Below are 16231 nucleotides of genomic sequence, written 5' to 3'. Positions count from 1 at the left end.
AATCGAATTAACGAAGTTTAAAAAACCTGTAAGCAAACGTAGCCTAGTTAATGTAATAGAACTGAAAATAATAAGCAAATAAAAAAATTGTAAGTGTCAACTTTTATATCGAATTAATCTCTCAAATGGCTGTTTCCTTAGATTTTGACTGACTCAAGCCTTTTCTTTTATAAAAAGAACGTTAAAACAATTATTTGAATATTATCAATAAAAGTCATTTTCATTGTGTTATTTTGGTGATTTATTTTTAATTTAAATTTACTTTTTTTTTGTTTGAATATTAATTTTAATGTAATATTTATAAAAATAAATTTCCCCCGTCCCATATCTATTTATCTATTTATTTTTTACAAATAAAAGTAAAAAGACTAAATTAACCGTATTGTATGATATAAAGATAATGATATTTGTGTAATATATTGTAAATTGAAATGTATATGTAATGTTAGTAGAAAGTACACTTACTAAAACAAATAAAATTGATACTTTGTTATGGGATGGACCAAAATACATAAATAGATAAATTATTAAGGGACGGACGAAGTATATTTTATATGATCGAAAGTGATAATTCAATAATAATTTCTTTTATAAGATACAAACTACATAATTGTGAAATAATAATAATAATAATAATAATAATAAGTTATGTTTTTAAGTACAGTAAAGAATTAAGTTTAATTATTATTTATATTTGTAACGTTAAGCCGAATGCATAAAAATCGTAAACTGGTATTACATATTAATATAAGTTCTTTCAACATGTTTTATTCTTATTTATACATATTTTAAAAAACTTTTCGGATCTTTCGAAAAAGAATATATATATTGTTCTAATCAAACTTTTTAAATTCAATTTAACTCACTCTAAAGTATTACATTATCTCTTATTTAAGAATAAACCATACACATTGCACTTCAATGATTCATTAATTGCTAGGCCTCTAAAGAATTTATTCAACAACTATCGGCTATTGTGGCTCAACTTTAATACCAACGGTAACGCTCCAGTCCATAAGCCGTGTAAGGATCGTATACTGCTCCATAAATCCTTTCAGTGCTCTTTATACTCATTTTGAAATTTCCTTAGAGCAAGTGTGATACCCTAAAGTTGAGTTTATTTGAGTTTAAATATATCGATTATGCTAGTTATATCTATTATGTACATATTTATGTTTTTTACGAACACACTTAAAATAACTCTATAATTAAACATATTTATCCTATGATAATTTTAGAATGTATAACCCCTAACAAGTTTCTCACACTCAAGTTGCGCGTGAGTGGGAAGATAGATCAACCTACTATCCTAACACGACATATCATTATTTATAATAAGAAAACTAGCTACAATTCAAATAAACTATAATAAATTCATTCAATACTCAATTCAAATTATTTTTATTAGTCATGATTCTTGTTCAACTAAAATCACAAAAAAAAAAAAAAAAAATGTATGAAATTGTCATTTGAACAATCATTATTACGGTATACAACACAAAATATTTGTTTGTCTGAATTTGAATTTGTTATTTGAAGAGTATTTTAAGATTTCATTCATCCCAATTTAAAGTATTTTTTTTTACTATTTTTATACGTTTCATTCAAAAGTATTTATTTATTTTTTTTTAGTAAAATTAATCATAAACCAATATCAAAATACTCTTAATTTTTATTAAAATTACAAATATATCATTAGATATATAGTTATTGTATAAATAAAATAATGAGAATTATATAGTTAGAAAAAATTAAACAAAATTACAAAGCTAGCCTATCCAGAAATTTATTGCAGTATTTAAAAAGAAAAAAAAAACAATAAATCCAAAGATAAAAAATTTCAATCATATTAAATTTTTAGTAATTTACACTTATAATTCCTAGTTATTAATATAATGTACATTTTTAATTTTGTCTAGTTTTTGTTCTAAATAAAGTCACTATTATTTAACATTTCAATAAAAATAAATCATTTTTTCTAATATAATAGTACTATTATACTTTTTTTTTTGTTTACTCAAATTATATTTATTTATTTTAGATTGTCTAATTATAAAGTAATTATTTCAAAAAAATATTTCATTTTTTTTCTACAAATATTCCTATTTTACTATAATATTATTACTTTTACACAAAAAAATTAGAGTAAAATTATTTTTATATTACTTTTAACTACTCATTGTAATTATTTTTTAAACTATGCACCAAAAATAAATATATACCTTTAAATTTGACGAAAAAAGTATCAAAATTCAAATAAAATTTCAAACTCAACCTAAAACCAATAAAACATTTCTTATGTTTAGAATTTAGATCCATTTCTATTATAAAGTTAGTTATTATTATTATTATACAAATACATTTGTTTGATTGTATGTTAGAAGTTTTCTGATTTTTCTATTAATTTGATAGATAAAAAAAATTTACTAATTACGAAAATTTGAATAAATAACGATATATGTTTAACATAATATTAAGCAAAAAAAAAAAATCAGAAGTGGTACAATTCAATAATATCTTTATCATTTTTTTATTCTATTAAAAAAAATTCAATCGAAACTAGTATCGTTCAAAAAAAAATTTCTTCAATATTAATCATTTTCTTCACAACGTAACGGACAAAACTGATATGGCCATACGGAGTGTGATATAAAAGTTTATTTGAATCAAACACAAACGTATTTCACCGAACACGACCGTATTTATACAATCATCAGCCGGCCTAATAAAGCTACATTTCAAAATATTTTCCAAACACGGCCGTGTTTATACATTTTAACTTTCATTGTAGAAAAAGTTGCATAATCGATCAATTGATAGGGTGATTATATCATTCTCATATTTGAGAAATGTCTTACATTCCACACAATGTAATTTTTAGTCCACTCTTTGAAATTAATCAAGATCACTGCAAAATAAATTTTCACAATATAGCATTCAAATTATATATCCTTGTTATTTGACATTAGCTACTGCAATGCCAAACAAAATGACAGGTGGAACATCTCTTCAGGTTTCTTGAAGTGATACACCACTCGCACTTGAAATTAGGGGATTCTTTTAAAATTATTTTTCCTAAATTAAGAACCCTCAAAATGTAAAAGAAAAAAAATAAAAATAAAAAAAATAAAGAAGAAAATCATATAAAATTTTATAATTTCTAATGAAGTAAAGACAAGTAATTTCTTGAAACTTTTGAAAAAAAAAAAAGAAACTGATAAGTTCTTTTCACTTCGAACACTTTTTGTTCATCCATTAATGTGTTTGTATAACAACACAACTATGTTTGAAAAATGATTTCAAATATAGTCATATTAGGTAGGTTGATTGTATACATACAATTGTGTTCATTAAAATGCGATTGTATTTGATCCAAATCAATTTTTGATGTCACACATGTCATCAATATCCGATAGATTGTGAAGAAAATGATAAAAATTAATGAAAATATTTTTTAATGGGATTAGTTTTGATTTGATTTTTTGTATGTGACCAAAAATAATAAAGTAATATTGGATTATAATACTTCGATATTTGTTCTATTATTAAATACTCATTCTATTGCAAATCTTTTATTAATGTTTGCAACTTTCATTATTTATATTTAGTTTTTTTTTTTCACTTTATAACTATTTAAATTAAATACAATTTATATAAATATTTAAATAATGAATACAAAATTATAACATCTAAAAAATTATACCCGAACAAAAATATGCAATCAATTTGAAATGGAGTTATAAAAATGAGTTTTGATGTAAAGATTTTTATTTTTAATATGTATATCCATTATATATGTTGGTTTTTTATTTGTTGGATGACAATAAAGAGAAAAATAGATGTGAAATTTAAAATTCATATATTCCAAACTTTCAACATGCAATTGTATTATGATGTTTTTATTACTGGAATCAAGATTGAATTTTTATAGTATTCCAATACAATTTTGTGTACTCGTAGTAGTATTTGAGTCGAATTAAATCATATTTTTAAAATTTTATGATACAAAATTATATTCAAACTATTTTTATTATAAATAAAAAAATAGCATCCCTAACAATCAAATATGCTAATAATGATTATGCCGAGTGAAATGCTGAGAGAAATGCCAACTAAGTGGAAAAGTTATCCAAATTTTAAAATATTAATTTTTTAAGATGCCAAAAGAATATGTACTTTATTTTTACTATTTTAAAGGTTGTGTCTACGTCAATGCCCTGAAAAAAATGAAAGATAAAACTTTAGAGATTATGTGCCATAAAATTATATAACTTGGTAATGATAAACTATATTTATTGTAATCACATTATCAATGCGAGTTGGACAAACCATACGACACATTATTCTTCTTACTGTCAGATGAACATTATTATTTGGAGAAAGTTCAATTTTTTGGATATTTTTTTATTTTTTTTCAAAATGCATCACCATTTCAATAACAGAATTGAAATATATAACATTAGCATACAAGAAAATTGAAGGGCTTTATAACTAGATTTGTAATATTCCAATTTAGTTGAAAGTGGTAGCATCCATTTTTATCATTTTGATAATATTTAACCATGTCTAAAACTTATAATAAAGTTTATAATATTAAGTCTTGATATATAGGTATGAGTCATAACATGATTTTTAAATCAATCATAAATAGAGTGATATCAATTGAGTTTATTTCGTAACAATATAATTTCACTAAATGTTTTAAAAAAAATGTTGGCAAGAAACTTAGTGAGTAAATTGTCGATTGGGATGAAATTGAAGTCTATCTAAGTCTTCTTGGTATAAGACATCAAATTTTCTTCCAGTATGATGCTTGAAGTTAAATTCAATGTAAAAATCCACATCTCAAAAATTGAAACGTATTTAAGACATCCCGGGCTTACGTTAAGACTTACAAGAACCGTAAGTTGAGATCATATATCTTCGTAAATCTTTTAGAAAATGACAATGCTAGAGCAGAAGAGCTACCTATATGAACATGAAGTTTTGTCTCTTAAAAAAATTGGAACATATTTTTTTATATATTCATTAAAGCATATGCACACATAATTTGTAAAGTTTAAATTTAAAATAGAAGTAAGGCAAAATTTATCATAATCTATATGTGATTTGAAAAGTCTGAACCATTCTTCCTCATGATTTAGAAACTGCATGGAATTCCCTTATATTTTTTAAAATATTGCATAAAATTCTATTTTTAAGGATTTTTGTGCATATTTTTTAAAACACGAAAGAGTCTTACACAATTTTTAGAGAAATTATGTGCAGTATTTTCTAAAACATAAATGAGTCTCATATAGTTTTTAAATCACGAAAAAGAATGATACAAACTTTTTAAACTATAAGGAAATTATAAATAATTTTGTCTAAAATGAATGGTAAGTTTACACTACTTACGTGGATTTAAAATGAATGGTAAGTTTACACTACTTACATGCATTTAATTGAGTTGAAATATTCAATTTTAAGAAAATCTAGATGTTCAAATATTTGTAACGTGCAATATATTAATGCATAAAATTCAATTTTTAGTCATATTTATTTATGCATGTATTTATTATGTATGGTTGTGTTTTCTTTAAAAAATATATTGATATTACGTTAAAATTAGAAATAAGTGTTGGAGGTTTAGTTGGAAATTGGGGAAAGAATTTTTCTATTCACAATTATACATATATATATATATAACATCAAATCAAGTGTTTATAATTTATTTTTTTATAAAAATCAATTTTACATTCAAAATATTACATCAACACATATATTACATTAATACTATTCAAACTCGGATTGTTTACAATTGAGTACTAAAACCCCCAACCAAGTACATGCTTAGTAATTTAATGTAAAATTAAATTTATTTGAAACTAATAGATGTTTGAATAAAGTGAACTTTCGGATGAAACACATAAGTACACACTTGAAATTTTGACATAATCATAAGTTAAGACAATGATGTAATAAAATACAAACATTGAGGCAAGTTGGAATGTGTCCATGCACATAACAAAATTACATATACTAATCTAATTTTGAATCGGAAACTTCATTCTAGTAATGACTAAGCCATTTATACCAATTTTATTTTTAGTCTCATTATCTTCAAACTTTGAAAAGATGTGTCAATTTACAAATTGATGTGCCTATAATTATATTTGATACTTTAAAATGTGAATTCAAACCAATATTTGAATTAAAAATTATATATTAATTTATTTTAAAATTTAAATTTGAAATGAAACAGCGTATCACTTGGATTTAAATAAATATTAGAAGTTTAACATTCATTTATTCAATTTCTCTATCTTCACTCTTATCTCAACATTACATTTTGTTTGTTAAATATTTATTTTGAAATTTTTTGTGTGTAAAATATGAAAATTATTTCGGTATTATAAAAAAATAATATTTTGTATTAAATTGTTGATTTTTGCGAATAAATAGAATATATATGTTATATATTCAAAATCATATTTAAAAAAATAATTGATTGGATGAATAAAATATTTGAAAAAATATCCTTTCATACTATAAAGTTGGCCACAGTTACCATGCTGATTAAATCAATAAGCTCCGTGTTAATTATTCTTAAACCATTAGATTATTTTAATCAAACAGTGAAGGTTGAAGATGGGGCACAAACATAATTCATGTGCCCAATTTAATCATATACTCAAATTATCATTCTATGAATTTGACGTAAATCTTGCTTTTGTAAAAAATGTGACTCATTCCTCTGTTTTTATTGGAGGACTTGATGTTCCATTCAATTGGGAATGAATGGAAGGCCTTGATCACTTGCAATGGGGATTTAACGTTTTAATTACGGTGGTTATGGAAGTTATTGTATTGGAAAATTGAATTCGATTGTTCGTTTTGATAGCTATGTTGTTGATAGTTAAGCAACACCCAATAGCCGTTGTCCTAATAGCAGCGACGCGATTATCTGCGGCAGCTTAGAATTGAGAAACCCCATTGATGATTGTTTATGTGGAATTTGAAATATCTTCTGATAGAATTCCAAATTCAAATTAATAGAGCTTTAGAGTCCTTTCATTAGAAGCAAAAAATGTGTGCACTTTCATTATATTATTATTTTATTGTACATTTTTGAAAATATTATTGTGCTCTTTTTTAAGTAACTTTTGTGTTCTTTAAATATTAGTATTATAATTTTGTTATATATTTTTGTGCTCTCACAATATAATTATTGTATTCTTCATATCAATTTGTTTGAATTTCTTTCTTTTTCTGTTATTTTTTCTTCTACTGTAATTTTCATCCTCTTTCCGCAGCAATTTTGTTTCATTTTCTTTGTTGCAAACTTAATTGTCGTAATTTCATTATTATCATTTTTTACAATTTATCAGTAGTAACATATGTATATAAAATATTAAACAATATGAAATTAATTACAAAAAATGAAGAAAAAAAAAATCTAATCAAGAGAAAGTTAGATGAGTTGGCTGGTTCTATTTGAAACAGATGCTTGTGCTCCATTCTTTTTTTACTATTTTATTATGTTATTTTAATATTATTATTGTGCTCTTATGAAATAATTTTTGTATTTTTTAAATATTATTTATTGTACTTTTGTGCTATGTGATATAATCATTGTATTTGTTATATCAATTTTTCAAATTTTTTTCTCCTTTAATTTTTTATTTTTTTTATTAGTATGAATCCAAATCGGTTTTTGATGTATAATTGCACTATATGATTTATTTTTTTTTAATTTTGTGGTCGTTTTCGCATCCATTTATGAAGATGACATAATATACAAAAGTTACGTTTATATATATTGTATATGCGTCGCAATTTAGTGTGCTATTTTGAAATTTTGATTGTGTTTTTCTAAAGTGATTTTTATGATTTTTTATTATTATAATTGTTAGATATATTTTGGCTCGACCCAATACCAAGCCCAACCCGCAACCGAAAACCCTTTAACCCGATCTGACCCGACCCGACCCGCACTTTATAACTCCCCTTTCCACACCCCCTTCTCATGAGATACACTGTATTGCGTGATTTGGCTAGTCTGGGTTTTGTTCTCTAGTTCATCTTCTTAGCGTTCTTCTCAGTAAGTTTGGAGGTTTTCTTCTTCGCTGAAATTGCAGTCGCTCTAGTTCAATTCCTTCGGTAAGTTGTTCATCTGGGTGTTCTTTGTGAGGTTTTGGGGGAAATTGGTCGATTAGAGTTTAGGGTTGATCGAGTCCGTTGGTTTGGAGTATTGTTTGGAGACGGTTGTGTTAGTCCCTAAGTGTGAGTCATTAGGTTGTAGACTGAGCCGTAAGAATAGTTTTCCCTATAATTTGTCGAGTCACTTGGAAATCGCAGGAAGAGAAGTCGCCGGAGCTGCGAAGCGTGGCTGGGTGTGTTCGCCGGAAGAAGGTCGAAAGAGGGAAGTTCAAATTCTGCCTTCATATCTTTTTGCCTAATCTTGGATTCTGTTTATTTGTGTTCTTAAATTTGATTTACAGAAAGCTATATTGCTTCTTTTACTGTCAATTTTGTCGGACACATTCTAGTTGATGGTTTTATTACTTGACAGATTATATATATAAAAACTAACAATAATTTTACTCTTTCATGATTAATATAACTCTTACTTCGTGATATCATTATTTTATTTTCGTGATATAACTATTGTGCTCCTATTATATAGTTATTGTACCTTTTTTTTTAGGTTTGATGTTTATTGCGATGTCAAATAGTATGAATTTGTATATCATTAAATCATAGCAATCAAAATTCCAAAATTTCATTAACATACACACGTCCACCACCTTCTTAGTTTATTGATTTTACTAAATATTCTTTTTCAGTTTCAATTGAGCTGCATGTCCTCATTTTTCCAGTTTCAATTGTGTTTTACTATGTAGCTCCTGCTTCTGCTGCTGCTATTAATTAAGATTGACTGCAAGATTTATTAATTTGGTTAGTTAATTATATATTTTGGTTTGACAATTGAATTTTTCATTCGAAAGTAGATGTGTACACTCTCATTCTTATTTTTATTTTATTGTGCTATTTTGAAATTTTTACTGTACTTTTTTTTAATTAATTTTTATACTTTTTAAATATTATTGTTGTACTATTTTATAGTCAAGATTGTGCATTCTTGATATAATTATTACATTTTTTTAAAAAATATCATTATTAATATACATTTAATTATTCAAACATATTTTAATCATAACCCTTCCCATCTAAATAATGTGTTTGTTTGGGAGACTTTTCCAAACTTCCACTCTTCATCAAAAATTTTTCACCAAAAAATATTAAATCAAATATCTATTTTTTATTTTTTATATTATATTAAAAATCACTTTTATATTCAAAACATCGCATCAACACCTATTTTTATCACATCATATAACTATTTCAAATTCAAATATTTTACTATTCAAATCTCAACTCAAAATCCAAAACCCCAAACAAACACAAAGAGTTTGCTTGGTTCAAATAATCTTTTTTCTAAGATTTTACTAATAATTAAATTTTTTCCTTTCAAAATATCAAATTAAATATCTATTTTTTTATTTTTTATATTATACTAAAATTAATTTATATTTAAAATTTTACACATCAATACTTATTTATATCACATTATATTTAAAATTTTACCTCAATATTTATTTATATCACATTATATAATTATTCAAATATTATTTTTTTTTACTTATCAAAGTCTAAATTCAAAATTCAAACTTTCGGATCAGAAGAAGCAGCCCCAGTGATTGAACAGTGTTGGCGGTGTGCCACAATTTTTTTAGCTAAGAGATAATTGTGAAAAGAATTTAAAAGTAAGCAAGAAATTATTGATCAAAAAAGTAGTCAACAAAAGGTTATTCCCATGGCATCCACGACCGGGAATAACACAATTTGACTTGAAAAAAGTGTAATAATACTAATAATATACCTCATTCATCCAATATAATTTGTCTTTTTTTTTTAAATATAATTATACACTTTAATTACATTGTAAACTTTATATTTTATAATTTTTTTAATTTTAAATTAAAGTATTTAGTTATCTTAATCTTAATTTATAATAATTTTTACTATACAATAATTATTTTTACTAATATACTTTTTAATTACTCACTGATCATACTTTATCTAAATTTCCGTACCTATGGTAACACGCCTAAATTAGCTGGCACGGATGGAGTAATTCTCTAATGATATTTGGAAAGCAATACACAAAAAGACAAATAAATATTGGGGTATTTGTGTGAGTATGTTTGATTGATTGATGTAACTAATTTAAATGTCGTCCAATTCTTGGCGGGCTGCTTAAGCTTTTCTACAATTTATGTATGTGAACTATTAACCCTAATTACTATTGATTGCGTTACTACACTTCACCCTGTAAGATTGCGACCGAGTAGGTTAGTTAATAATGCTCGGAGGCCAGAGCATGGAACAAAATGGAATAAATTGATGCAGAATTCGGTGAGTTCCGGGAACAAAGATAATGTTCAAAGAAATCTAAAACAAAATAAGTCACGGAAAAATAGAGGTATACATTATTGTGCTATTAGTCATTCAATGTATCAATAGCGGCGGTTAAAATATATTAAAATATCACCTAAATATTAAAAAATTACGGAAATTTATAATATATTTTGATGGAATGACTCTCTTAGGTACGTTGTGCCTCCACTACGTCCGTTTTACGTAACTGAACAACAGCAGGGGATACTTTAGTTTTATTTTAATTACCAAATTCAATAAGTGTGCAGATGTTCAGTAGGAGAAAAATATATATATATATATATACAAATTATTTATTTATTTGCATGATTTTAAATTTTATTATTTTGTAAAAAGTTACATAAATATTTTCTAAAAAATTGAATTTATTACAAACTTGAATAGGTGGCTTTGAAAAATCATAATTGAAACTAATTTTATAGTATAAGATAGCGAGCATCATATCATATCAAATTTTACAAGTTTTGACTTGCCTATTGATAATTAAATCTAATTTCTCGTTAAAATAGGTAACGTTCAAAAATTGTAGAGAATTAATTCATGCTCCAAATCAAATCAAATCTACTTATTTTTCTCATTATTTATTTTTTCATTATTTTAATATAAAAAATCATATAAAATAATTATCATGCCATATGTTGGAGAAAAAAAAAAATTGTTACACAATGTTCATAGACATTATAATGGTATATTGCTGTAAACAACATACGTTATAACGGCGTATATTATTTCCTTCTCCAGATAACGATTATTAAATCAATGCATCATTTTCGAATTCCAACATAAATATATTCAAAGGTTTGCCATAGAATACAGAAGAAGAAATTTTTTTAAAGAAAAATGATCCTCAACATGTGCAAATATCCATTATTGTTGCAATAAAATGAGGTATAAAAGAGACAATAAAGTTGATCTTAATAATAAACCATATTGCTCGGACGATATTGTTGCTCCATTATATAGTGGTGATGAAAATAAGATACGAAACACATGTTAAGTATACAACGAGACTAAAATTATAATTCAACCAAGAAACTCAAAATACACCATCACCGAATATGTGGACAAACATATATTAAGTATTTAATTTGATATATTTGTTTGTAGGTTTTGGATATGTTTTTTCTATTAATTGCATGCTATTAGTGGATTAAGAGTTAACCCAATATACACTCACAAAAAAAGCCAAAAAAAAAAAAGTAACGGCAGATCCTATATCATTAAAATATATAAATTAAAAAGTATTTTCATTCCATATTTTTGTCTGTTTCAAAATAAAATTATTATTTTATTATTTGATAACTGTAATACATACTTAATTATAAATACGATTTCTACAGTATTACTATATTACACAAATATCATTATTTTATATTATTTTGATTTTTTATTATTTTGAAGTGTTCCATCTTTCAATTGAGATGGTTAGTTCAAAAAAAAAAAAAAGAAGCAAAAACAGCAAAGTCTATTGACATAAGGAATTATCACAAAATGTTGTAATGAATCATCATCATCCTTGTAGTCATTTTGGGATGTGTCCTTCATCAGCTTCTTCGAAGCTATTCACACATTACACAACTTTCTTGGAACCAAATCTTCAACTAATAACTATGAATCAACAAAATTTTCGAATCCGCCAAACAAATGGGAGGAAAAAGAAGACAACAATCGGTACTAAGTACAACAAAGATCCTCGACAATTAAAAGCTTCTTATTTCCTTTTAATGGCGAACCAATCAATAATATAACTTACCTGCATTTTTCTGTCGCCAAAATGGCGCGGTTTAAGGTTTTTCGATCAGTCCTCGTGCTCTTCGTCATCTTCAGAATCTGTGCAAAATAAATTAACAAGCCATTGTTATGGTTCTCCGAGGATTCGTAAGCTTAAACATGAAATCGAGTGTTATGTATGCATTATAGCTTTGCAGTTTCACTTACCAGATCTCACGTCTTCGCTGACACGGCCCCTCGACTGGATTTGCTTGACGAGCATTCGGTACATCAACATCCACCAGTAAATATGGAGTACGAGCAACGAGAAGAGAAGGAAATTGAAAATGTAGTAATAGATAGGTCCATCGACTTTGTGTTTCTCCTTGTCCAATGTCTGGATTACTTCGTAGCTGCATTTGTCGAAGGCAATCAAACAATCGATCTTCGTAAGAAAAATAGCGAATAGCAATTGTAACACGAAAAAATGGGAAAGGAATCCACGGCAGACCTTGTGCTGTATAAAATCCAGAATGGATAATATACGAGACGAAGCACGACCCAGGAGAGCACGAAAAGAACAAACGAGACGCTCGCGACCGTCTCCGCGCCGCTGTATTTGGACATCTTCCCGACCTCAAGAAACACGTCGCTGGCGTCATGAAGTGCTAAAACAACAGAGCCGGCGCGTGCGAATCTGCAGATGTGTCGAAGATTTTTTAGAATCGCTTGAAATAATGCTAGTTTCCGAATGGAAAATTTTTGTAAAAGACAGCTAAAGAAAATGACGGCTGCAATCTAACATTCTTCGATAATCCACCTGAATACATAAGATAACACAATAAGAATGAACGTTGCGACATGATGACCCATCGACACTCCAAAGTCGGCACGCCTCGTTTCCCAAAATATCAGGGCGAATATGGAGTATGCGTAGAATCCAGCCGCGTACATGTACAGGCCCTTCAATTTCAGCCTAAATATCGAAATAAAGTGAGAGGTACGCGAAAAGCATTGATCAGCATCGAATATTAAGGATCAATCAGACGAACATTCATATCTATCTATAAACAAACAAACGCCGAGAAATCTTACTTGTAAGTTTGATCGGGCCAGACCTGGTTGCCCGGCCCTGTCCAGAAGTATTTAGTCTTTGTGAACCATGGTTCATCATATGTCACGGCAAGCGCCAAGATCTCAGCAGAAAGGTAATATATACATTTCCACGCCGACTCTTTAAACTTTCGCAACTTCTTCTTTTGCTCGTCTGTCTCATTTGCGCCGACTTGCACTCCCTTCCCAAAAATTAATCTCCTTCCAAGTTTCTGCAACATATGCAATAGATCCAATCTAGATTGAGCCAACAGTTAGGCTAAATTTAAATGGTTTTCAATGATCAAGAACGATTAGACACGCCGATGAAATGTGCAAATTAATTCACCATTACAGCCTCAATGGAGCTATTCACAATGTGCAACAATTTCGACAAAACATAGCATTAAAAGGACTTGAGAAACACATTCATTCCATAGGTGAAGAACTTTTAATTAGCTAAAAGTTTTCACATATCGATTTTCTATTCAAAACATCACATCCAAAATGTATTTACATCGAATCAAACCCCAAACCCCAAACCCCTGTTTTATATTCAAATGGCAGAAGCAACATGATATGATTCCTCATGTTCCATTGTTTCTCCTAACATTAAAACATAAACAATTAACTTCCATTGAATCAAAATCAACGCAAACAACATCAGAAACCAGATTTAGAACATCACATGTTAAAGGATCTTCTTCAAAAATCAAAACTAGCATTAGCCTCAATCAAACAAACAATGCGTGCAGAAGAAACCAAACAGCAATCAACGAACATTAAAACGGATCAATCACCAGACAACGACGAATGACCAAAAAAAAAAAAACAAAACATACAAATAGCTAATCCGAAGATTCTCAGATTCAAGGAGACAATACCTGGAAGACGAATCTGTCGAGCAAAAATCTAACCGTGGGAAAAAACAGCGCGAAGAAAGGCAGAGCAACGAAATCCCCATACTGCGGATACGATTCTCGCTCCAACTCCGTTGAATCCAACAATCCTCGAAAACCCATCTCGAAGAAAAATTTATAAGAATATCATCAACTTTATAACTAACCTCTGCAAAATTTACACCAAATGAAGGCGTGGAATCATCAATTGGTTGAATTCGGAAGAAGATTCGGTGAATTCAATGCTTCCTTGTTTTTCCCCCCTTTTTTCTATTTTCTTTACGAAGATATAAATTTGGTAAATGCTAAATTGATGATTGGAACATTGATGACGCGTCGAGGAGAGATATACGTATACCCGATGGGTTTTTGGATCCTTAATTGGTTGTTAATGGCGTCAATTAGCCCTAGCCCGGGCGACAGTATTACAAGAATGCCCCTCCATGTGGGATGTGGAGCAGTGACGCCATTGACCTTTGAAAAGCACGGCCAATCAGGTTTGGGAAAAGTTTCCAACTTTGATGAGAAGGACGGCACAAGAAAATTCCAGATATATATATATATATATGTATATGTATGTATATGTATGCGTAGAAGAAGTGTGTAGGGTGTGTAATTTTTACTTGCATTTAAGAGAGCATTGAATGCAACTTAGGATTGGACCAAATTTCATAGGGATGAGAAACTGTGTGAGACTAAAATGAAAAATTCAGATGTCGTCGTTAGTTACTAAGGGACAGGACTTTTAGGACACATTACATTAGGTTTGAATGATTTTTATGGAACATGCGGTACGATTGCAAAAGGAAACAATTATTAATTATATCTAAGTATTATTGTCGGCAAAAGATGACCTAGCAGTAGTATGAAGTTGACTCGTGATCACGAGGCCTCATGGAACCTAATTTGTGAAGTATTAGGTTGGATCGGAGCTTTATATACAACACCGCACTTTAGGATAGCAAAGGTAGTGTTCAGTTTGTGTTATTAGATATATATATATATATATTTTATATTAAGTATAAATATAATATATAACTAAAATATAAAAAATAATATTTATTTTAAATTGTTAAGTTTTTAATAAATAAAATATATATATTATACTCCCTCAGTTCGGCTCTAAAATCTCATTTGTCATTTTACTAAACATTAAAAATATCTTTATATTTTACAATTTTTTGCACAAATATTATTTTAATAATATTATAAGACAAAAATATTTGTCATTTCTCCTTGATTTATATAATAATTAATATTAAAAAATCTAACACACAAAAATACTCACTCAAATTATCTAACAAAACAAATACACCTCAGATTTGATTGGTTTAAACTTTAATTTTTTATTTTAGTTTTAATTTAAATAATATTTTTAATATGATATTTACTAGATAAAATATTAAAATAAAATATTTTATTAAAAATTATGCAAATTACATAACCGTAATTAAATTTAAATCTAAAACCAAACTCTTGGGATCTTATATTTTGTCTTATGTTTTTATTATAACCTTACTATCTTCGATAAAAATCTTTATATTTTTATATAGAATATTATATTCAACAACTATTTCACCTAAAAATAATAAATGAAAAAGAAAACCAAAAACAAACAATACACCCTCAATGCAAATCCTCGTTTCAAGAATTGTATATCAATAATTATATATTGAAAAAGTCACATATTGGGAAAACATATAGTACAAAAATAAAACCGTACATTGCAACAAACTTGGAAAACAAACAAAACTTTCTTTCTACCTTTTATTAATGAACTAGATGCAAAGGATTGTTAATGGAAAAGGGTCATGTATAGAGAGTGTTTTGGGACAATTTGAAGGTAAAATAGGTGAGTGGTCCTATCTCCTAAAAAGTTACAAAAAGATCAAGGCTACTTATTTCAATAGATTTTTTTAGTGTAATCTATGAAGGGTTGCTTAACAAATGATATGTTCAAATAAAATGAGAATAATAGGTATTATATCCAACTTTCTAAAAGTTGGTAATAAATAATAATAATAATA

General features: G+C 27.2%; 1 protein-coding gene across 1 annotated transcript; it reads right to left on the bottom strand.

Annotated features, from left to right (window-relative positions):
• Positions 1-11971: 11971 nt before the first annotated feature.
• LOC127264190 (ASC1-like protein) lies at positions 11972-14738 on the bottom strand. Its single transcript, XM_051293641.1, has 6 exons — positions 14190-14738; positions 13309-13538; positions 13034-13189; positions 12725-12910; positions 12442-12626; positions 11972-12333 (listed from the first exon to the last, which is right to left on the bottom strand). The coding sequence occupies exons 1-6, from the start codon at positions 14325-14327 to the stop codon at positions 12302-12304; spliced, it is 927 nt and encodes a 308-aa protein (XP_051149598.1). The 5' UTR covers positions 14328-14738; the 3' UTR covers positions 11972-12301.
• Between the last annotated feature and the right edge of the window lie 1493 nt (positions 14739-16231).

The sequence above is a fragment of the Andrographis paniculata genome, unplaced genomic scaffold (genome assembly GCF_009805555.1).
Source record: "Andrographis paniculata isolate CXL003 unplaced genomic scaffold, ASM980555v1 Contig69END, whole genome shotgun sequence".
Taxonomy (NCBI): Eukaryota; Viridiplantae; Streptophyta; class Magnoliopsida; order Lamiales; family Acanthaceae; genus Andrographis; species Andrographis paniculata.
This window is presented reverse-complemented; position numbering and strand designations above follow the sequence as displayed.

Excerpts from the sequence above, each read along its gene's own strand:
- LOC127264190 (XM_051293641.1), bottom strand. The coding sequence starts at position 14,327 with ATGGGTTTTCGAGGATTGTTGGATTCAACGGAGTTGGAGCGAGAATCG. Across the intron at positions 13,190-13,308 it reads TGGCCCGATCAAACTTACAA|GCTGAAATTGAAGGGCCTGT; the intron begins GTAAGATTTCTC and ends TTCGATATTTAG. Across the intron at positions 12,627-12,724 it reads TGGATTTTATACAGCACAAG|CTACGAAGTAATCCAGACAT; the intron begins GTCTGCCGTGGA and ends CGACAAATGCAG.